Here is a 24,022-nt window from a genome sequence, read left to right as displayed (position 1 = left end):
GTAGTTAGAGACTAAGCACTGTGGTCCAAAATGCAGGTTTGAGCTCTGGCTCTACCAGTTCTTCGCTAGGGAGTGGGGGGGGGGGGGCAAGGGAGCGGAAGCAAGTGCCCTATCCCTTTACCCCCTTCCAGGGTAAACTCGGGATTACTCAGAGCCTGTAGTCGCGGTCTAGGGGCTCCTTCAGACGGCCCTGACATCCGTGCCGCGAGGGTCCCTTTCTCTGGAGCGGAGGAAATATTTCTTTAGTGAATTGAGCACCTTTTCCCTCCCTCACTCCCCATCTAAATCTTGCTGAATTCTCTGGGTCCCAGTAGCCGCGGTGAACCTACTGGGGCCTCAGGCAGGAGGGAAGAGGCAGCCTCGGGGTGTGCAATTCCCTCCGGGCTGGGGAAGGGAAGAAAGGGAGAGGTGGTGCGGACACCCAGGGAGAACCCGCCTGCCTCAGGCGGTCGCGAGCCTTTTCTGCATTTTGCCTGCCTTCTAGGGACCGCTGGAGCTTGTTGGATCTAGGGGCGCAATCCTTGAACGGCCGGGTGTCCAGCTCCCCAAACCGGACCTAGGGGTTGGAAGCGCCCTCTCCGCGTGCCGCCCGAGTGGGCGGTGAGCTCGGGCCCGCGGGGTAAGGAGGGCGAGCAGCGGTGGGGAGTGTGCCTGCACGTGTGTGCGCGCGCGGGTGCGCGTGCGTTTGAAGGAGTGTGGGGGGCCTAGCCAAGGCGCGTCCCACCCTGCCGCCCACCTGCCCTTCCAGCACGGTGCCGCTGCCTACACCCTCTCGTCCCCCCGCACCTGTGCTAGAGCACTGACCACCCCCCCTGCCACCCCCTGCAGCCCTCAGGCCCCCATGTTCCACCTCCCCCTCCTCCAAACCCCACCCTGCCCACTAATAGTTTCCCAATGCAGATTCAGACCAAAACCTGGAGAGACAGCCTTGCCTTCCTGCTCCCCTCGCCCCCTCCCCCTCCTGCTATAAATAACCAGTACTAGCGGGTCAGGAACGTCACACCGCCAGAAACCAGGACCCAGAGGTTTTCTTCTCTGGGAATAGGGGGCAAAGGGTGAGGAGGAAGAGAAAGGAATCGCTCGTGAGTAGTGAAGAAAAGATTGCTCTTTGACTCCTGAGACAGACTGAGCATCATTTTATTCTTTTTGTTCTTTCCTTTTTTTTTTTCCCTTTTAAAAAATGTTTTCCATTTCTTTCTTTTTCTCCGCACTCTCCCCACCCGCCCCAAATCCATGGGGTTGCTCCACACTCCTCCAATTGGTTTCTTTCCTCCCTCCCTCCGCCCCTGATTCCCTTTCCCACCCACCCCACCCCCACTGAACGTCCCCACCCCCACCCTAGTCTTGCCCCAGGCAAGGGATGCTATTCACCTAAGGAAATAAAGTTCAAACTCCTGGTCCCTGTCAGCCTGCTCAGACCCGAAGTGGGCTTCCGGGCACCCATTTTCCATTCGCACCCGACACCTGCTCTCCTCTAAATTCTTAATCTGGTTTTGCATATTTAAGAGGACACACACACACACACACACACATACACACACACACGAAGGCACACACCGAAAACCCACAACCCGCGAGGTGCAAAACTGCCTCCTGCAACTACTGAAACTTACCAGACGCTGTAGTTGTTTTTGTTTTAACGAAAGATCAACAAAGATTTTACTCTGGAATGATCCTGTGGGGTGACTTTCTATATAATTCAAGTATGTATATATTATACATGTATATGCTTTTGCTTTTTCCCCTTTAATTTTTTTTTTTAAACAAGGAAATCTGCTCCGTCCGCGGCAGCCGCTGCTGCCCCTTTGATGTTTTGGTACGCCGTGCGCATGCGCCTCACATTAGAATTACTGCACTGGGCAGACTAAGTTGGATCTCCTCTCTTCACTGAAACCCTCAATCCCATCAAAAACTAAAGGGATGTGGAGAGTCCGGAAAAGGGGCTACTTTGGGATTTGGTCATTCCCCTTAATAATCGCCGCTGTCTGTGCGCAGAGGTAAGTGTCTTTTTTCCTTTCTTACTTGGCGGAATTCTGTCTGCATACCTCTGTGAGAAGGATGCTGGAGACGATGTGCTTGCTTCCTTATTGATGCCTGTTTATTGTCATTTCTTTCTTTAGTGTCAATGACCCTAGTAATATGTCGCTGGTTAAAGAGACGGTGGATAGACTGCTGAAAGGCTATGACATTCGTCTGAGACCAGATTTTGGAGGTAATGGGGTTGCCTTGCAAATAAGAAACAGCCCAGCTACAGCTGAAGCTGCCTTTTGAGCTTTGTGTGCACTCTCTTCCTCCCCCTTAGTTGAGGGTACATGTGGCACACTGAATGAATCTCTGTCTTCCCATATTGAAAAAGGGATCCAAACTTATGCTGATGTGTTACTATCCAACACTTGAGAGGTCTTTCAGGGACCCTCTTAGTGTGGACTCAGATTTGGTGACTTGCTTTCCTTTGCCTTCACTGTCACAAATCCTTTGCTTTACTGTCTTTGCTTCCGTGAGAGACAAGCCTGTTAAGTTTGGTTAATGGTGTGCCCAGAGAATCTGTCTTGCAGAAGGCCATCGTGAACATTTTTTGAGAACAAGATGTGCAGGCAATTGGTTGAGAGGTGGCATTAACCCCCTGTGCCCGCCTACTTTGGAAGAGTTCCTTTGGCCATGGTTTAAAGTGGCTCATCTGAATATCATCCACTCCTCCAAGCTTCTGCAGCCTGAGGGAGAAGGGGAGGGGCTGTAGGGTAAGAGGGTAGGGGGGCAGCTGGGGTAGGTAGAAAATGACATCTGTCCCTGCAGTCCTAAATATAGTGATATACTCATTTAATTTTGCTTTAGACTTTTCTGGCATTCACAGAGTTAAAATCTACACACCTAGGGGGTGTGGGAAAGAATGAGGAGGAGGGGGTTTTGATGCAATATATAAAAATCTTGTCCTCTAGAATGATTCTTAAGCTTCTTTTAAGTTGTGTGCATTCACAAGCTGAGACATCTACACATGTAGACAGAGCTGGAATCCCTCAACCACCAGCACACGTGTGTGCATATTCAGTGGAGCAGTTCCTAGAGGAGTGGGTGTCTACCACTGTTTTTGCAAAGCAGCAGGAAAGTGAAGCATTTGAGAATTAGCAGTGGAGAGGGGTTTGAGGCAGGGTGTCCCATGCCTAAAAGACAACTCTTGTTAAGAATGAATAAGTTCTCAGAAATCACATGGCTGACCATGTTGGTTTGCAGGTCCCCCCGTGGCTGTGGGAATGAACATTGACATTGCCAGCATTGACATGGTTTCTGAAGTCAATATGGTGAGTATGGAGGTTTATGGCTATGTCTCTGCAGACCTTTGATTAGGAATAGGGTTAAGGAGGGAGCTGGCCATTGACAGTGGGATGTGTGGGAATATATGTGTGAGGAGGAGGAAAGGGCATGACATTTTGCCTTGAAATTCACTGTGTTTGAGGTTACAGAGCTGGCTCATTTTGGTCCCTAATATTTTTCTTTTCAACCTGATTCTGACACTAAGGTCTTGGTGTAGAATGAGAAAAATGGATCACATGTTTGTTCCTGAAAGGCAGCCACATGCTGGAGACCCCTGCAGATGTGACCTTTCTTAAGGCTCCATAGAAAATTCAGTTCATGAGTGGTTTTTTTTTTTTTTTGATGGGGTTAGGTGAAGACAAAATGAAAGAGGTATTTTTTTATTATCATGTAGCAGAAAAATTATTTGACAGAGAGTATAACCTACAAACTAAATTATGGTACAAAGAGGCTAAACAAAAAAATCTTGGATATTGAGACCCACTTGTTGCTTTTGGAAATCACCTACTTATAGTTAATGACAGCCCCATTCCCCATCCCCATGGCTTGCCACAGGCTTTAACCCTTTTAGTTCATGAAAACAAAAGTAAAAAATTATCACTCAGTTCCTAAAAGGCAGGCTAAGTTCCACGTGTCATCTCTGGTCACTTCTGGAGTGTTATTCATCTTGTGCCCTAAGCTTGTATGATTTATTGACAGCTTCTTTAGTGGTTACCTTTCTGGACTTGGGGCTAAGAGGAAAACGCCTCTGTGTTCCCCAAACGGGAAGCACTTGTGGGGGGTTTGCTTCATGCAGGAGCGCCCCCTGCTGCCCATGTTGGAGCACTGCAGACATGCATGACGATAAGTGTCCCAGATTCCCCCACTGAGGTGGGGCATTTGTCTGGTAACTTTTCTAATTTAAAGTTTTTTCCTTTGGAAAAGCCCATCTAGAAGGGCCACACTTTGATGTAAATCTCCAGAGTCACTTTTGACAGAGCACACAGCACATTTAAGAATATTGTGAATTCTTCTGTCCAGAAGGTGGATGGATAACTAAAGAAAGGGGTGTAGTGTGTAAGATTTTATGCAGACACGTCTTAGCCAGCCATCAGGAACTGAGAATTAGGACTCTTATTTATTAACTCAAGATTGTCAGTGTACCAAACTGCTAAGTTTCGAACAGGCTCTCAACATCACACACGTTTCCATATTTCCTGAATTTAAACAGGAACCTGAAATAACCAGTACAACCCTTATCCATTGCCCCCAAATAAGTGATAGTGTGTGTGGGATTATGTCAAGGTTCTGAAGAATCTTATGAAAACTTAAAGGAATGTTCAACTATTTCAGCAATGCTGTAGTGGCATGAATCTTTTTGTGTTCTAATTATTGGGAAAGTTTTTATGATATAGATGTCAGTACTGGCCAAAGACAATATTGGATGTGCAGAACCACACATTATGAGATTCCCTGTGTGGACAGACAGTATTTGTTAAATGAATTTCTCAGCTATACAGATAATCACTTTGGGGGGATTGAAGATTTTTTATCAGTTTATATTCTGAGTTTCAACATAAAAATAGGAAATGGTCCCAATGTGGGTATCTCCTAAGTTCCAGGTACTTGATTCTAGATTGTGTTGCTGAAAACAAAGTTATATATATAAAGTCATGTGTGATTCTGTGTGTCCTATATGTGGATGGATTAGACACTTTTGTATGTTTTTTAAAAAATTTATGCTGTTTTCCTGCTCTCAAATTATATTTTAATGCTTGCTTCCTTAGAGGATTATTAAAATAGTGTTTTGTGGGAAAATAGTGGGAAGAATCTAGAATTCAAAGAGACAATCATGAGATGACTAGAGTTTATTGCAATAGGTTAACTAAGTACTTAAGTTGAGTTCCATAGAAAGTTGTTTGAGTGGTAGAGTTTTTGTTTTCTTTTCCTTTCTTAAGTTGTATTCATTTTTTTCCCTTTATGAAACATTTTGGAGAGATATCTCAGGTGGACTCCATGCCAAGACCTGCAAGTCAAAATATAGATCCAGCTAAGGAGAGGTGTCATAATTTAAAGCTATTTACTGTGGCTGAAAATCATGGGATGTTGAAAGTACAAAAATAAATGTCAAGTTGTAAATGGGACAGCATTGCAGCATTACTGATTAGAACCGAGTGTTAAAAGTTTGAAGCCAAGGCTAGGGTTGTGGCTCAATGGTGGAGCACTTGCCCCACATGTGTGAGGCACTGGGTTCAATTCTCAGCACCACATATAAATAAATGAATAAAATAAAGATCCATCAACAACTAAAAAAATATTTTTTAAAAAAGTTTGAAGTCAGATTCCTTTCTTAGCCTAATGCTAACACTGGTGGATATGTTCAACTACATTGTAGCTTGTTGAAAAATGAGCATCATTTTATCTAGCAACCCAAAGAATCTAAAACTAATCCTCCAAAGAAATTTTTTTTGTTATATCTGTTGCTGCTACTTTATTTTTAAATATGGTTGCTTGCTTCAAAGCAGCAGATGAGTAATTCCATCACTAGTGCTTAAGATGATGTTTGTAGTATATTGTCCTTTGAACACATTTCTAAAAGGGTTAGGATCTTTTGGTTAGTTCCATTAATTATTTAAGTTAAATTTCAGTTGATTAATATGAATATCTCATTATCCTTTTTGGACTGCAGCCTCACTTTCTTATTCTAGCACATCTTTCTTTGAAGAATGCTGGTGCTAGACCATTTTAAATTGCTGTTGACTCATTTGTGTTGAAGAAAAAATGTCCATCTATGTCAATGTGATGCTTCTTATAAGTGACAATGATGAAAAGACCCTGGACTGAATCAGGAGTCTTGGATGGTAGTTGTACTGCTGGTGCTTAGTCATACTGAGGATAGTCACAGCCTGAGTGGGCTCAGTTTCCTTCTTGTTAAGGGAAAGTAATAGTCCCATTTTACCCATCTCAGGTGACCACAGAATTAATAAAAGATATATGTGAATGCATTGGTGTTCTATGAACAGGAATTAATACCATCCTAGTAACCAAGAGACAAAGTCTCTGGCACTCCTGCTGCTCTCCTACGTGTCTTTGCATTGATAATCTACCTCTTTAGGTCTTAGTTTGCTCATCTTTGGAACGAGAAGGAGCATGTTCAGTTCACTTCCAACTCAGAGTTACATGTGTCTCCTGCTTGGTTTGTAATAGCAACTCTACTGTGTATAGAGAAGTTTCAGGAAAACTTGGGGATTTATAAGAGCATTAGGAAAATGCAGAACTCCTAAATGGCTTAGAGTTGAGAGTTCTAAGGAAGGTGGCAATTGTATCTAAGCCATGAGACTCAGATGACTGTCACCCCATGAAAGATCTTTGGAGGAATGAGACTTCAATTAGAATGCTCCTGAGCAGGAAGCTTGGCTTTGGAATGAAATATTTTTAGATGTTTTGGTTAAATTGGCAGGAATCTTTTTGTTAAGATTCTTTGATGAAAAGTGCATTTTAAGATTCAAATTTGGCTCTGAGGATTATGGACCGAAATAGCTTTCTCTTCATTTAAAGCAGATTCTTCTCCATCTTGAAGCAACACATTTGCCAACCAACGAGTGAAGCAATATTTCACTTTTGAGGAAAGAGTTCTAGTAAACACATACACAAATTACCTTTTTATGGAATGGAGAAAAGTATCGCTTTTTTTTTTAAACAGATGTTTCTTGCATCACCAGCTGCACAATTTAAAATTCCATTCAACCAATACTTATTTAGCTGCCACTATGAGCCCAGCATGTGTAAGACCTCAGGGACAGAGTAGTGAACAAGACCAGGCTGTCCCTTGACCTCATGAAACTTAACATCTAGATGTTCTCTAATCTTAAATTCCACATCAGGTGCTTACTGTGCTTCTGCCTAGCTTAATTCTGCTCTTTTCTCTAAACCTTTTCTGCCCAGAAGGTACACAAGTGCATGCACAGTGGTCTCTCTCCTATCAGTTCCTTTATTCCTTGTTCATTTCTCCAGTCATTTCATGCTTGGTATCTCAACTTGCCTTATATTTTAGACAGTTGTTCTATCTTATTCTGTCATGTTTATAATTTATTTCTAGACAAGGCACTGTCTCCTCCAGTGGGTGAATGCCACAAATAATGAATGAGGAATTCACTTTCTTAGCAGGAATTCATGGTTGGTCACCACACACTGTACTATCTATGTAGATAAATAGAGCAGAGAATCATAGCACTCAGCTTTGAGACATTGACCATTTAAAATATCAGCATAGGATCACAAGTGCTTTGAAGAGAAAATCGACAGAACATAGTAGGCATATAGAATACTGATGCACTGCATAGAAATTAGCTTCAGGATAAAGGGGTTAGAGATCTGTGGATAAATGTTCCAAGCAGGGGAAAAAAATGCAAGTGACACAGGAAAAATAAATAGTATTAGGGATTTGAAAATAGGTTTAGATGGAGCAAAGGGGTGAGAAAACTGGCGTTGAAGCCACAGGGAGTGGCCAATTTTGTGTTTACCCAGTAGTACAACTTTTTTTTTCCCAAAGGCATTAGGGACCCAAGAAGGGGTGTCCTTAGGAGAATGACATGAGCAGATTCACACCTCTAAGAGGTGATGTGAAGAGTGGCAGGTGGGCGCATCTGGAGCGAGACTTAAGGTTGGGAGATGAGATAGACACCTGCTGCAGAAACCCGGGAAGTATTGACAAACTAAGAAAGGGGTAAAAACGAGCAGAGGTGGAATTGGTGTATTTACAGAGTAGAAGGGGATTTTGGTAAATCCCACTTCCAGTGGTTTCATTTGTCACTACAGGGAGGATGGGGAGAGCAGTGGATGCTGGGAGGATGAAATATGTGTGTAGACAGTGAGTTGAGCTTGGAAAGTGCTGAATTTTCCTTGCACAAAGGAACCTCCAAGTGGAGTTAACCAGTAGGTGATTCCTTAGCTAGGGGGATTGCAATGATGAGAGAGAGACGGCACTTATAACTGAATGGGCACAGAGAGAAGAAACTGGGCAGACAACCCAAAGTGAGGTCTTGTGAGCACTGTAATTTTCAGTGATAGGAAATCATAAAGGAGCCTACAAAAGAGATTAATACACCACTCAGGAGCAGGCGGAAAGGTACAGTAAGGCCCTCCTGAAGATAAAGCAACAAGAGCATGTGAAAGAGCAGCAGATGACCAGCTGTGTCAGATGCCACAAGAACCGGTTGTAATTAGTTGTGAGACTCGTCTCCCAGGTGTTCTAAGAGGACACGTTGGTACAGTGCCGTCAGAGGAGGTTTGGTGGATGGAGAATACACTTTTGGAAAGTTTGAATCTTAAGGAAATTGGGGAGAAGGAAACAGATGAAAAGGAATCCTGTAAGTTGGAGGGAAATACTGTTTAGAAGGAAGCAGGTTGAGGATGAAGAGGGGAGGTGGGTGGAGGAGCAGAAGGAGACTGAAGGCTTTCTTGCCTGAAAACCTTCAAGTTCTCAGTGACAGGAGACACTTTCTACTGAGATTCAGGGATTAAAATTAGCTGCTGTGAGGAAGAGGTGAGTGAGGTGTTTCAGGAAGCATGACCATGACCCTGATGAAGGGTGTGTGAACTCAGTGGCTACCAGGAGACTCTAATTCTATACGAGCTGTTCTTTGAAACTCCTATTCTATTTGGGCAAGCTCTTTTCCTGACTGCTTTTTCTCCTTCCCTTCCTCCTCCGCCTCCTCTTCCTCCTCCTCTTCCTCCTCCTCCACTGTGTATACAGTGCTCAGCAATCTCCATCATCATTATCAGCAGCAGCATTGGTATCACATTAATATAATAATATCACATATTGTTTATTGAGTCCCTAACTTACACAGATATTGTATTAATGTTTATCATCTAAATCAGACTTCCTGTAGAAACTGAGGTTCCCTACAATCAAAAGGGGAACTTGAGGCCCAGAAAGGTTAAATGGCTTATTCAAGGTCACACAGGTAGCAGGTGATTATTTTCCCATCCCCAGTTCTTAGCATGTGGTACATGTTGCTTTTAAATGCAGCAAGGCTTTCTTCTTTGATCATTTCCATTCCATGCTGACCCTGTTTCTTCACAGCTATTTTTATTCTTGTTTTGGAGACAGTGAGTGGATCAAATAGAACTAATCCTTCACGAGATGCTTCTGTTGCTCCTCTCCATCTTTATCTTCAAAATGTTTTGATTTTATTAAAGTGATTGTTTCAAGCAGGTTTTTTATTCAGTATGGGTTAAATATAAGACACAGTTCCTGTCCTTGGGAAACTTATATTTTATATTACATTTACTTAGCAGAATTCTCAAGGAATAAAGGAAGATTTATGTAGAATCTCAAGGAGTTGGAGGTGTTGCTCTTGTCCTCAATTCTTTCATTGCAAATGGGTGACATTTGTTAGCTGTCTAGTAATATTTCTAGTGCTTCAGCAAATTCTGTCAGGTAACCATCCAGGTTAATAATTTATGATATATAACTGCAAGGAAATGTTGCTTGATTCATTCTCAAGAACATTGTGGTTTTAAGCTTTGGGTGGGTGTAGTGTAAAAGACCACACCCTTTTTTTGGGGGGGGGTGGGTAACAGAGGTTGAACTTGGGGACACTCAACCACTGAGTCACATCCTCAGTATTAGTATTTTTATTTAGAGTCAAGTTCTTACTGAATTGCTTAGCACCTTGCTTTTTGCTGAGGCTGGCTTTGAACAACTGATTCTCCTTCCTCAGCCTTCCAAGCTGCTGGGATTACAGGCATGCACCACTGCGCCTGGTTTTCTTTTTCTTTCTTTCTTTCTTTTCTTTTTTTTTTCTTAAGATAACACTTTCAGTTGCATTTTTTGTTTGTTTGTTTGTGGAGAATGAATAATTTGTGCATTTTGATTGGTTGTCCCTCAAAATAGTTCTCTTAAAGGTGGTTATTTTCACCTCTTGCCTGACCTTATATTTCATCAGTTTTAAACATCTATACACTTGATAGTTTCTCAAACTGTTTCTCTTGGCTAATTCTTGGGATAAACCCTCACTGTTACTTTATGCTACTGAACAATGCTTTTGCTTGACTGAGGTATGAAAATGAGAAGCTGACTATGGGCTTAGTCTGTCCGAGAAAGCAGGTAAGGGAAGTATCTTGGATTTCATAGTTTAAATGTGCATCTGTGTTTTTTAGCTCTTTTTCCCCCCAAATGATGAAATATTCCTGGGAATTCCCACATGAACATAAGTTGGAGAAAGTGTTCTTTGGTGGGGGAGGAAGGCTTACTTTGAGGAGGGACACAGTCTTGTTTTGCAGCTGTTCCATACCAGGTTTCTAACCTTGGTGCTGTTGGCACTTTGAGCCAGACAATGCTGTGTTGTGGAGGGCTGCATTGAGCACTTCATGACCTTTCACAGTGTCCCTGGCCTCTACTTCCTTGATGCCAGTGGCACCCTGGAAATTTTGAAAGCCAAAAAAAATGTCTCCAAAAATTGCCAAGCATGCCCTGTGGAGCAACACTGTCCCCTTGAAGAAGCATGGTGTGAAGAGTCACCGTGTGCTATCTAGCAAGTGGAGAAAAGGGGGGGGGGCTCTTGAGCACAATCGCCACTTTCACTTATGGTTAGTGGGATATTGTGGAAAAAACAATTTAAAAATACTAACCAGCATCCATATCCTCATCTTTTCATTTCACCTGTTTTAGTTTGCCTGTGTAACATCCTAGTTCTTTTTTAGTATTCGTATTTTGCACATTGCACTTAGTTATCTTGTTGATGAGATGTTACACTGTATATTTTAACTTAATAGATCACGGTTATCTTTACAGTGTTATTTCTAAAAAGTACACAACATTTCTACCACCCATGTCAATGGGTGTGTATTTTTCCAGTCTTTGGTTTTACACGTATGTGCTCACACAGGAACATATTGGCAATTTCTTTGCCAACGGCCTGTATTTTTTTTCAAAATGGGAATCTATTAAATCCATTTTGTAGTTTGTTAGCCATAATTCTACTGGTAGACTATTTGAAAATGAAGTAACATATTATTTTCTTTCAAATTCAAAATAGAGAACTGAATTTAAATAATATGGAGGTTTAAGTACGTATTTGTCAATGTTATTTATTACCTTGACCTGTTACTTTGACACAGCTAATCTTTACTCAGCTTCTATCCTGATTTTCCAAAATCACACTGTTTTCAAATGACATAAACAAAACTTTGAAGCAGGCCATTAAAAGAGGAAGAAAGAATTAGAAGGGTAAGAGTTTTTAAAAATAGAAACACAAGATATATTTTACTTCCAATCATGCATTTTATTGGCAAACTATGTGTTTTATTAAATAAGGAGATACATGAGTTTACACTATGCTGTCACAATTTATATGGAAGAATATGGGGGATGTGTTGATCCATTGACTTGCTCTGGTGCTCTGTTTTGCCACATTCTATTGGCATTTCTACTGCCAAGTCTCATTTCCTTGCTCTGTAATTTGGCACCTACTGCCCATTGTCTTGCCAAGAGGCCTTAACTTAGGAGTAATTCTTCAAGCAATTGAAGATGAAATGAGTTCTCTCCTAACACAATAGGAACAATTAAATTAATCAAGTTTTAGAGTGAATCTACATGTATCTTGAAAAAGCGATATGTGAGTAAGCCATAGAGGAAGATCGAGAGATTTTGAGTCCAGTTTCTCTGCATCCCCAGAGCTGAGCTCATGCCTGATAATTACTAGATGCTCAGCAAATATGGACCGAGTTTGTTGGAGGAGTCATTGAAGGACTATCATAGGCTACCAGAAAGCGTGTCTCAAGTCCTAATTAATCTGGCACTGTACCAATTAGGCTGTATTGTAGACTGTATTGTAGGCTGTGTTTGAGACAGGTTTAACACCAGAATTAAACCTCTCTCTAGAATCTAGAAGAATTTATCATAATTGCCTAAGGGAAAGTGAGGGAAAAATGGAGACAAGAATGTTTCAGAGGTGGGACAGGAATTTGGCATATTCCTTAGGTCTAGAACTAGAAATAAAGCATCGAAAATTAAATTTTTTGCAGTTACTTTTAAACTTTCTTGCATAATAAAATTATCAATCTGGTGTTAATATTCATATTTTCTGAACCTATGCTCAGAACCTGATTCAGCAGGTCTGAGGTAGTTTCAGGATTCTTTATGTTTACAAGCTCTCTGGATGACTCTGGTGGAGGTACTATCATGGAGGAGGGTGTTGTGTTCAGAACACTAGTTTAAGTGAAGTAGAAGTGAATATCATCACCTATAACACAACTGGATAACAGCTGACCGTATCTGGTTGTAGTAAGGGTTTTTTTTTTGCAATGATAAAGACCCAATTGTACTGAGTAGCTGGGATTTGTAGAGGAAGATTTCATGGAAGAGCTTGAACTAAGAAAGAAGGAACAGGACAATTTGAATAGATGGAGAGTAAATAGAATTGTCCTGTTGGAGAAGGAAGTGGGACATGGACAATATAAAAAATGTCATTGCGTGTTAGCAATAATTGGGTTACTAAGAGACAAAACTCTAGGGTGTGTATGATCATCTCATTTAACACAAAGAAATCATACGAACTAGGAATCAACATTGCCTCTTACAAATCTGGAAGCTAAGCACTAGAAAGGTCATCTAATTTCTAAAATTCCACAGGAAGTAAGTAGATAGGCATGCTAGGGTGCATATACATGGGGAAGTTTAATTGCATACTACCTTGAGAGCTCTGCAGAGCAGACATTAAGATGTCTTAGGTACAGGCTATGACCCGAGTCTTAAGCATTTTCACAAGAAACAAAGGAGAAAACAGAAGAAACTTGCTTAACGTAAGACTGGGAAAACGAAAAAGTATTTTCCTTTAAAAACTGCCATTTAGAATATCTTCACTAATTTTATTGACACACATGCTACTTTTAGAAAAAACTGAATTAAGTCTAATAAGAGGAGGGATGAACATTTTTTGGTACTGTGAATAAATAGATAATAGCAACATGAGTTACTTGAAAATGTCTGAAAAACATCAGAACATATTGGCATTTTAGTAGACACATTGCTATATGATTTGTATAATCCTTCCTTGTTTCAAAGATGGATGATTGCTTGGTTAGTAGTAGTGGTAGTATCACATACTTTATGTGAGTAAAATGCCACTGCATCCCTTTCTGTCATTACTTGCAGCTGCTTTGTCATAGAGCTTGAAGGTATGCTTAAATGTTAAGGCCTGACTGACGGAGCACCTTGACGTTGATGCCTCCAAGATCCATATTTCACTTTTTCATTGGTGCAAGATCATTAAGTAAAAAAATTTGAAAAGTGTTTACCCACCGATTTCTCTATGATGACTCTGTTAGATATCCATTACTGTGGGGGAAAAAAAATACCTGAGGTAATCAACTTAAAGAGACAAAAGATTTGTTTTGGCTCGTGGTTTCAGAGGTTTCAATCCCTGATCACTTGGCCCTGTTACTTTGGCCTGTGGCAGCACAGTGTGTCTGGAGTATATGGCAGACAAATCCTGTTCACCTCTTGGCAGCCTGGAAGCAAATAGAGAGGGGAAGAAATAAGAGCCTGGTTCCAGTGTTCCTCTCAAGGTATCCCCCAAGGGCTTAACTCCCTCTCCCTGGGCCCCCCCTCTTAAGTGTTCCGCCTACTCCCAGTAGTGCCAGGAGCTGGGGACCTGTACTGTACACATGGGCCTTTGGGGTACATTCCAGACCCACACTACAGCAACAGTTTTAATTAAATGATTAGTCTCCAAAAGTCAATTTTTCACTCTGCTACTTTATTTTTTACATTTAATTAAAATGATGTTATTTCTATGTAAATCTTGTTATTTTGGCCCAAGCACTTCAGAGAGATAAATCTGTTTCATAATTATGCATCTCTTAAAATTATTGGTATGAAATACCCATTAATTCATATCTATTATAATTATATTTCCATAAGTTTATGTAATTTATTCCATCTTTGCACTGTCAATGTCATCATAATTAATATCTCATCATGTATGAATAGGTCATATTCTTATACTAATATGTGATGGATCATAAAATTATAAATATGTTCATTAATATATTTTGTTATATTGACCCTATCATTTCATATAGATAGGAAGTTAGAGTTAGTTATTAGAGCTTTGAATCTTTTCTAATAAATTAACCTAAAAAAAATTCCATTTTACAATGAAGGTTTCATGGATATCACTTGAAAAAATACTTCTAATGTTTATCTTTTAGTATTATGTAACAGTTTCCTGAGTAGGCCCCTCTTTTTGTAAGTCATCTGTATGTGTTCATGTATATGCATGCACACATTTATATATGTGAGTGTACAAACACATATACACATGCATATATGTACACATATATTTGAATGCTTATGAACCTAAAGTTTGTCACATATAAGGTTGTAATTTTTGGACCAAATTGTGAAAATTATTCATAATTTTGACCATGGAGACATTTATCCATGTATGTCTCTAGTAAGAACTAATCATTATTGCACACTTACCATGGGTTCAGTGCCCAGGTTGAGATACATATTATGTTTTAACTAAATTAAACTTCACAATAGCTTTATAATTGAAGGAATCTAACTGTGCTCCTTTTACAGAGGAGGAATTTAAGTTTTGAGTAATTAACTTACTCAGGGTCGCAGGCTGGTTATTGCTGAGACTTAAACTTCTGGCTGACCTGCTCACTACATGTATATGTATCTGTTTCCCTACGTACATCATGTGATGTATTATCCAGCAAAATAGAAATTTAAAGTAGATTTGGTAAAAGTAAACAAGTTATGATATTTTTATCTCATACTCACTATGACACTTACCTAAATTTTTTCACTTCCCATGAAAATAAATATTAATCTCATGAATAGTAGCAAATTCAAGGCTGTTTCAATTTGCACATAATTCTACTAATGAGAAGTATTGCGTAGTAGGATTTAAACTGAGATAATTTAAAAGTGATTGATGTTTTCTATGAGTATAGTCACATTTTCTTCTATGTTGCAATCCCTAAAGCATCAGCACAGAAAGAGTAGTGTTTCAGTGTGTTGAGCATCTCTTTCAAGAGGAAGCGTTTGTTTTAAAGTTGGAACTAATTTTCCTGATTCTTGGGACTACAGGTTAAGTAGGTTGGCAAAGGACTATATCAGATTGTTAGATTTTAAGCAAATTGCAGAAGTCATCTTTCAAACTTACTTGTTTTTGTAAGGTTGCTGATTTCATCAGCCCATTTATTTTTCAAGGAATATTTTTTTTTAACTTGAAACTTGAATGAAACAATTTATGGAACATTTGAAACAAATATCATAAATAAAAAGCTGACATGATAAAGAATTTTAAATATGAATGAACAGATGCCAATTATTAGGTTTTAAAATCTAATCACCGTTTCTTTGTACTTGTCATGGAATCCGCCACAGTTCAAAAAATGAAATATTCGTGCTCTATTCTCTTTTTCTTCACCTACAAAAAGCTTGGATATCTATATTGAAAATGTATACTTCTGTTTCTTTGGCCAAGTGAGCATTTGAGTTGCTACGTTGGAGGAAGATCTCTTGCAGGGTTCTCTGATGGGCTGTGTACATCATTTCTCTTTCAAGCGTGGTTAAGCTTCCGCACTTCCCACACTGGTGGGATTGATGTGCTGGGCTATCTAAATTTGAGTCTAGCTCATTTGTTGGAAGAATGCTTCTAAATGTTTACTTGAATCCCATTGGAGTGCCTATATGGCAAGCCATTTTTAAAACAGAATCCACTAGAGAATGACACCTTTATTTTAAAAGTCATAATATTTTAAGTTTTTGCCAACTTACAGATGAAAGATCTATATAGAATTTGAGACCACAAGAAAAGCAAAACGTTACTTTATTTCCTTCTGATGCTTTCTAGTGCCTTTTCTTAGACCTCAGGTTTGAGAGGCCAAGTTCTGTTTTGTAAGAAATCTAATAAAATCATTGTGCCGGTTTCTTTTGAACACTACAGAGAAATATTTTCTGGCAAATGTATTACTGTCTGGTTATTTGGAAAGATCAGCTCTCATTTTAATATCTTAACTGACATGTTTTCTAAGAGGCCATACAACTCTTCCTATTGATTTGATGAGTCAGTTTTGAGAACCATGTTTTAAACTTAGCTTACCTTGCTTGTTTACCACGGGCTCAGATTTTCATCCTAGGTAATCCAGTTAGGTAGAAATTTGTTGTTTTATGCAACTTTCTTCCTCTATTGGGTTCTTTAGTCAAAGTGGTAAATGCTGTAAATATGTCCTGCTTTTAAAATTCTCAGATTTGGACAAAATACCTCTTCATTGATCATATTCTCATTTAAGAAAGTAGCAACAATCTCTGAGCTCTGGGTTTCCCATTCCATTATCATGTTAGCGCACTGTGCCCTGGAGGTAAGAGCAGCCTCTGCCTATGCTGTTGGACTTTACAGAGAGCAGCGTGAGACCAAGAGAGGGAGGTGGAGAGAATTGAAAGGATGAATATCTGTGGCTTGAGTGTCTTAGTTACTTGAGAAATAAAAGGCCTTTTTTTGTACATCGTAGCTGAGTTTGTTTGGTGTGCAAGAATATTAAAGTTATGCAACAAGGATATGTACTATAAGAATGTGTAAGAATCAGAGGATTGTTTTTCTTTTTGCGTGCTGGGGATTGAACCCAAGGCATTGCACACACACACACACACACACACACACACACACACACACATACACACACACACGTGTTGTTGCTCTGGGTTTTTAAGCATTTCATAGTTTATATACAAACATTTTATTTTGTAAGACTCACTGAAATACAGGTTTGAAAAATTGTATTATAACTCAGACACATAACTGACTTGTCACTGATCATGATTCCTAATTACTGAAACTCACCATTTCTTAAGAAATACTGTGAAATTAAATGCTATTTTAAAGTTATTTTGCACATCATTTAAAAAACTCAGTGAAATAAGAAGTATTGTCACATTTTACAGATGGGTAGGCTGAGGGTTAAAAGATTTCCTGGAAGATAGAATGAACTATAACCAAGAAAAGACAGTCCCCTTTGCAGCATCTAGAAAGTGCTGGAACCAGGATTGGAGCCTGATTTCCCTTATGTCATTATTTTTGTGTTCTAAAGTTAAGGAAAGAGAATTTGAAAAAAAATAAATAAAGTGGATGGGCCACTAACTCATTATTCCAGAATGATGGTCCATAGTCCACATTCCAACTTCTCTGATGATTTTTGAGAAACCCAGAAAAAATCAGACAAATTGAGTGTATAGAATATAGAGTCTTGTAGTCTTGCAAAAGAAGATGGTTCATGTCATTTATGTATCAATTTAACTAATACCTGTTTCAGCATCACAAGAATTTGTGGGTAAATTGAAGGTTATGATCCATATTTTCTTCATTTTTGTAAATCATCTTTCATTTTTGTGGCATGAATTCAATTCTTACTCAAAACAGAAATCTGTTCTGAAAGAAGTGGATGCTAATCCTGAGAATTAAGAGCAAAATTAGATTTTGACTAAATTTTACAAGAGGCTTTCAGAGCTAAGAAAACATCAACCCTCCATGTCCTACTTGCTATTTTAATGAGTCAGTACCTCTCTCAGAATACTCAGTCAACTGATGATTAGCATTTGTATAAAATAGTAATTGTGATGTGTTTCAAGATCAGTTCAAAAGACTTCAGTCTGAATAAGCTTGTGTTCAAATTTGATAAGAGTATGTTGCTCAAACAAAATGTTTCTACTTTCTTTTTCTTTTTTCTAGTTTATCACATATTCAAATGGGCTGACAAAAAATAAATAAAATTATGTTAGATATAGCATATATGTAAAATATTGTGTGTATATGTCCAGCATTTAAAACTAATTAATAAGTCCCATGTTTCTCTAGAGAGGAAACAATACCAAAATGACATTGCATTTTTAATTGTTTATTTCTGTATTTATTCTGAAAATATCAGTAGATCAAAAGCAGGAGTTCTGAAAGTTCTGGCTTTGTCTCATATTTGTTTCTAATGACATTTAAGACAGGGAACAAATTTCTTAAATTCTGGACAACAGTTTCTATATTGGGTATTCAAGACATTTAAATGAAAGATGCAAAGTAACTTCCACGTGATACGTTGGATTTGTAAAGCAGGTTGATTTGTCATATAAATTTCTTCATAATTCTGTATTGACTTTATTACTTATTCCTGTCCATTATAAAAAATAGTAAATATAATAAGTAATACAAAATAAATTTTTAAAAAGATTTTGATAGTTGTAGATGGACGGTTGGCTTTATATTATTTATTTATTTTTTTATATGGTGCCAAGGATCAAACCCAATGACTCATACATGCTAGGCAAGTACTCTGCAACTGAGCTTCAGCCTCAGCCCTAATGTAGTATAATAATATCGTTGTTCAAAAATGATTACCTTCAGACTTCATGGGATATCACATATCTACACATGAAATAAAACAGAATGCTATCACATGTCATGTTCTAAAATATAATTTTTGCATTTACTATTTTGTGAAATTATTTTGATGCTATCTCCAATTTTTTAATTGTTGCATAAAAATTCATCATATGCCTGTGCTATATTTACTAAATCAGTCTTCTGTTGATGGATATTATGATCATTTGGAGAAATTTTGCTATTTTGAACTAAACTATATTGAACACTCTGTATGTGCATATTTAATTGTAAAATTATTTCCCTTGGTAAATTCTTGGTAATTAGTTGACTGGCCCCCAGAACATGTACATCTTACATCTTGATACTTAACCACAGAATTGTTTCTTTAAAAATGTGCTAGCTTTCATCCACATTGCCATATATGCATTCAGTTGACACACCCTCACTTCCCCAGTCTTAGGTTTCTCTCTCTGCATGTATGTTTTTTTTTTCATCTTTGCTACTCTGATAGCTAAAATTGGTTATTTCCTGCAGTAATTAAGCTAACTGAAACTCAATTTTGTGTTTAAAGGCCATTTTTAATCCTTCACTCTGAATTTCCTTTTCATATCACTCACTGATTTTGTTTCCTTCTTTCTTATTGATATGTTAGGACTTAATAATAAGGATATAAGGCCTTGTGCTATATATAACAGAAAAATTACCTTGTTCAAGAACTTTTTAAGTCATGTGTTTTATAGTCCCCAAACTTTATATTTGTGTGCATTAGCATATGTTAATTTTTTATTTTGTAGTTTCTGATCTTTGGTTTCAGACCTTGAAAACACTTGTCTTCACCAAAATTTTTAGAAAAAACTGAAGGAAATGGAGATCTAACAAAAACCTCAGAGAAAAAAGGAGCTCAGGAGTCCAACCTGGTGCAAGTCTCCCTTATCTGCCCAAATCCCTTACCAGTCAGAAGTAAGCCCCACAAAATAGCTGACCAACCCCTACCATGACCTGGCCCTCCAAAATCCTATAAAACTCAGACCTTTGTTGTAGCCAGTCACCATTTTCCCTCTTGAAAATGTGCCCCTCTGCTGCTTAGTAAAGAATCCCTGATCTGTTGAAGTCTTGTCTCCTTTTATTTTTTCTTTTTGTATTCTCTTTCATTTGCTTTCAATAAGCATTCAAATGTGCTTTCAATATTTTAAAAAACTTTTCTTACATTAAAATTAATTTGAAATGTATTTTGGGAGAAGTTCTGAAGCAGAAACCTGTATATGTAGGTGAGTAGATTGATAGTCGTCACAATAAAATTTCATAAAATAATCTATTCTTTCACTAATGGTTACAGGGTTGTTTATCATGTGGGGAATTCCATAAGCCCTTAGGTTTATATTTCTACTCTGCAATTGCTTCATTAATATTTGTACCAGTATCATGTGAGTTTATTTATTCTTAAATATGAGACAAATCTTATTATGTATATACTTATTTATATTTGATCTTCATGAAAAAGTTAAGCATTCATAAAATCCTTAAATCTTAGTAAGTTCAAAAATACTATCACTGTTTTTGTGAAGATACTAAATTTTTTTGAGGAATATAAAGGAAATTTACTTCTCAACAGCAATGGTTCTTTCTATTGAGGAACATGATATTTCTTTCCATTCATACATATTCTTTTATGTTCTTCAGTAAAATTTTATCGTTTTCTCTGTGTGGGTCTTACACATTTCTTGTTAAATTTATTTCCATAGGCCCTCCGTAATTCTTGTTAAATATATTCTTTGGTACTTTGCAGTTTTTATGATTATTGTGAATGGGATTTTTATATTCAATGATTATTTTTTTGATTCTTGGCCAAATGAACAAATGTCAAATAACCCCCTGAGAACATTCATCTTCCAGCTTTACAGTTCTGGCTCCCATTTCCATTTCAGTATATGCATGAGACACCTCCAGTGTGGCTAACACACTAGAAAGACATATGCGGAGACCTCATGCATTTCTTTCAAGTTTATTCTATTCTTAATCAATTTCAACATGTAAACAGTGATTGTTCCAATTTAATTTTAATCCTCTGTCTATAGCTCACTTGGCCCAAAGAATCAACATGAATTACCAATGAGAGTATAATCTTAAAGTTCCCTTCAATGATTTTAACTTGATCCAGTAAAATTTAGATGAAAACTATAGCCCCTGCTTAGGTTATTTCATTTTTATCTTGCATATTGTAAGTGCTATAACAATAAGAAAAATTTTTTAATATAGTCAGCAAATCATTCTCGTGCTATGTCTAACCTATATTTTCTGTTACTCGAAGGATGAATGATTTATTTATAATTTGTGGGTAAGAGATATCTCATGTTGACAATAGTTATGGTCAGAGAATAAAACAGTGTAAGTGACACACTGTGTGTGCATCCTTGCCTCACATAGCTATTTTTGAGTGTTGTGGCTGGATTCAATACAAAAACAGAATATGACTTATATCTGGGTTTTTGATCACCTTAAAATTGAGGACCATGAAGCGCTCCTATTATAGTAGTCTGAGGTGATAATTGATTTGTCATTTTGAATACTTTGACTTGCTAGCCTGTTTTCCTGAACAGTTTTGATGATCATGTGGATCCATTCATCTAAGAATGTCTTAGTTGAGCATGGAGTTCAAGATTTCTAGAAAATAGTTCAAAATATGTTATTGAAGTTCAGAGGAAATATGTCCTATACATTTTAGGAAATTTAGATTCTTCAGGTGAATTTTAACCTTTGTTGTGGTTAAGTCAGATATACCTTCAAGAAAAAGCCAAAAGTGTCAGAAATTACAGGAGAGAAGCATTTCTACAAACCAAGCCAGCATTATTCATACTATGAGGCATTTGGCTGTTGTGGACACACATACACACACACACACACACACACACACACACACACACACGAGAATATAAAATGGATTACTTCTTTTAAAAAGAGCTTATAACCTACAGGTTTGATACTGGTAAACTACAGGAGTAAGATGGGATATAATTTAAAATGATAATATCTTATAGGTCAGCTTGAAAAGATTGTACTTTTTTGGACAGGAAAATATGCTTCCTATAACTTAGTTGAGACACTTGAGAAGAAAGCTGATATTCCATATAGTTTTGCATGAGTTTACTGATTATATATTTAGACTTGCAAAAGAGAATGTCTATCCTGAATGGATGATTTATTAAAAATCAATGTGCTACTCTTTAGTGATTTCAGTCTTCCTTCTGAGCTGATGTATCAGACAGACCTGGTCTTTTGACAATGAAGTCTTGGTTCTATATATGCTAATAGAAAATACAAATACAGTACTGCCATAAATAGCATAATTCTGCATATTCTAGTGTCATCCTCTCCAAAGTACAATCAAGAGGGTGATTGTGCCTTGTGTTCAAATTTGTGTTGTATTAATTTATGAAGTTTTATGACCTAATAATATATGGATGCTTTAAGAAGATTAATATTTTGATTAATATATGAATTAGAATCAATAAAATCTTTATATGCTTCATCCAATGGAGCTTTATCCTGCTGAACAATTGATCTCGTAGACTCTACTTAGGGTAGTTAGGATCACTTCTGTTTCCTTAGCTGTTCCAACCATAGGCAGGTTTAGCTAAAAAGGATCTGACTCAGAGTGGTTACATAAGAAATGAATTAAATTAATGTTAAAATAGCCAATAATCCCTTTTATTAGTGCTTCTTTCTCCTAAGAATTTATGGTGCAACCAAATTATAGTGTTGTTCAAAAGTTATCATTGCCTGCATTTTTCAACCAGCAATTTTTACTCAAGGTTGTTTCAGCTGAATTTTGGAATTTGTTCTGGAAGCCTTTGTACTGCATTATCACAGTAGTCCTACAGTTATGTAAGACTCTGCATATCAATAGAGGTGACAGTAGTATATGCAGAGCTCTTCAAAGAATGCTTCTTATTTGTTGGCCAGCAGATCTAACTTGACATCTTTAGGCAGACAATATTTATTTCTGAATTTTGTGCACTGAGATTGTGGCTAAGATTAAAAACAAAACCCAAGAGCACAGCTAAGCAGAAGTACCAGATTGTACATAAACTGTGGTTTAATTGTTGTGACTGAACTGTGAGAAAATATACCATAATATTTGAAATGTAAGGAAAAACAGGAAAGTCAGCAGTGAACTAATTTAGCCTATCGCATGAATAAAGTTTTAACTTAAGTCCTTGACAGCCTTTTAATACTGAATGTCTTTAAAATTGGTTGAATTGTGTTTAAGGAACAGAATGAAAAATAGCCTGAATCTTATTGCCAGATCAGAACTAAATGCATTTGGTTCTTACCTTTCCAGCTAGTGGAAACACATTTTTTTTCTTAAAACTGATGAAGACAGGGTTACATTAGAAAATTTGTAAAGTACATGCTTTTCCCTTGATATTTTTATAAACACTGGTTGCATCTCAGAGCAGTTGAAGTTCTGAGATATGAAGCTTAACTCTGTTGCTTACAACCTATGTAATGTAGTCCAAATTAATTAATTTATCAACTCATCACTTTTCTCATCAATAGGATGAGAAAAAGAATGGTATCCGCCCCAAAAGATTATTCCCAAAATTTAATGATTAATACATGAGAAGTCTTATCGACGTTCTCTAACCATAACAAATCTTCATAAATAATTCCTACTAATAATATCACATACTCACATTTAATTTTGCATGATTGCACAGCTCAGCTTATTTAGAAGGGGATCCAAATCCAGGTACCAATATCTTGAAAAGCATGTGAAAATTTAATGTTCATAGAAGCTGTTTAGTGGAGAGGCACTAGGGTAGGATTCAGAAGACCTAAATTCCAAATCTGTCATATACACTCACTAGTTGGTGACCTTGGGTAGTATTTCCTCATTTTCTCCCTTTCCTTCCCCCGCCCCCCTCAGCTCTAGTTCTATTTCTGTGAGTGGAAAAAAGGATTGCATTAATATATCCTTCTAGTTCAGAAATACTGAAAATGTTTAAATAATAACAAAAACCAATAGTTTTTTTTTCTTTAAATTTCTGAATGTGCAACCGAAGTTGAAAAGAACAAGGGAAGAAAAGAGCATTGCTTGTAAGGTTTTGGGGGAAAAAAAAAGCTAATTATGGTTGTGTTGTTTATCAGAAAGTGTGCTTCTTTCTAACTGAATGTTTTGCCGTTGTTTTTCAGAATCAGTTCTTTGCAAATTCTGTAGAGTTTTGGTGGTATAATCCTCCCAAGGTGTTCTGTCTGCAGGAGTCTGCAGTAAAATTGTTAGGTGCTAATATTTCTGAATACTAATATCTGTTGACATGTCTGAAAAGAATTTTATGGAA

General features: G+C 37.8%; 1 protein-coding gene across 3 annotated transcripts in view; it reads left to right on the top strand.

Moving 5' to 3' along the window:
* Nucleotides 1-244: 244 nt before the first annotated feature.
* The window catches only part of Gabrb2 (gamma-aminobutyric acid type A receptor subunit beta2), a 232,748-nt gene continuing 208,970 nt past the window's right edge, over nucleotides 245-24,022 (top strand). For 2 of the 3 annotated variants that reach the window (XM_078052045.1, XM_021726464.3), the window contains exons 1-4: nucleotides 945-1,082; nucleotides 1,769-1,997; nucleotides 2,121-2,212; nucleotides 3,229-3,296. In XM_078052045.1, coding sequence (XP_077908171.1) covers nucleotides 1,921-1,997; nucleotides 2,121-2,212; nucleotides 3,229-3,296 — 237 coding nt within the window. In that variant the 5' untranslated portion in view covers nucleotides 945-1,082; nucleotides 1,769-1,920. Of the gene's footprint in view, nucleotides 620-944; nucleotides 1,083-1,768; nucleotides 1,998-2,120; nucleotides 2,213-3,228; nucleotides 3,297-24,022 lie in introns of those variants that run through there. The other variant, XM_021726465.3, reaches the window with a different exon arrangement.

The sequence above is a fragment of the Ictidomys tridecemlineatus genome, chromosome 1, assembly GCF_052094955.1.
Source record: "Ictidomys tridecemlineatus isolate mIctTri1 chromosome 1, mIctTri1.hap1, whole genome shotgun sequence".
NCBI classification, from domain to species: domain Eukaryota; kingdom Metazoa; phylum Chordata; class Mammalia; order Rodentia; family Sciuridae; genus Ictidomys; species Ictidomys tridecemlineatus.
The sequence above is the reverse complement of the archived record's forward strand: the minus strand, read 5'-3'. Positions and strand labels throughout refer to the sequence as shown.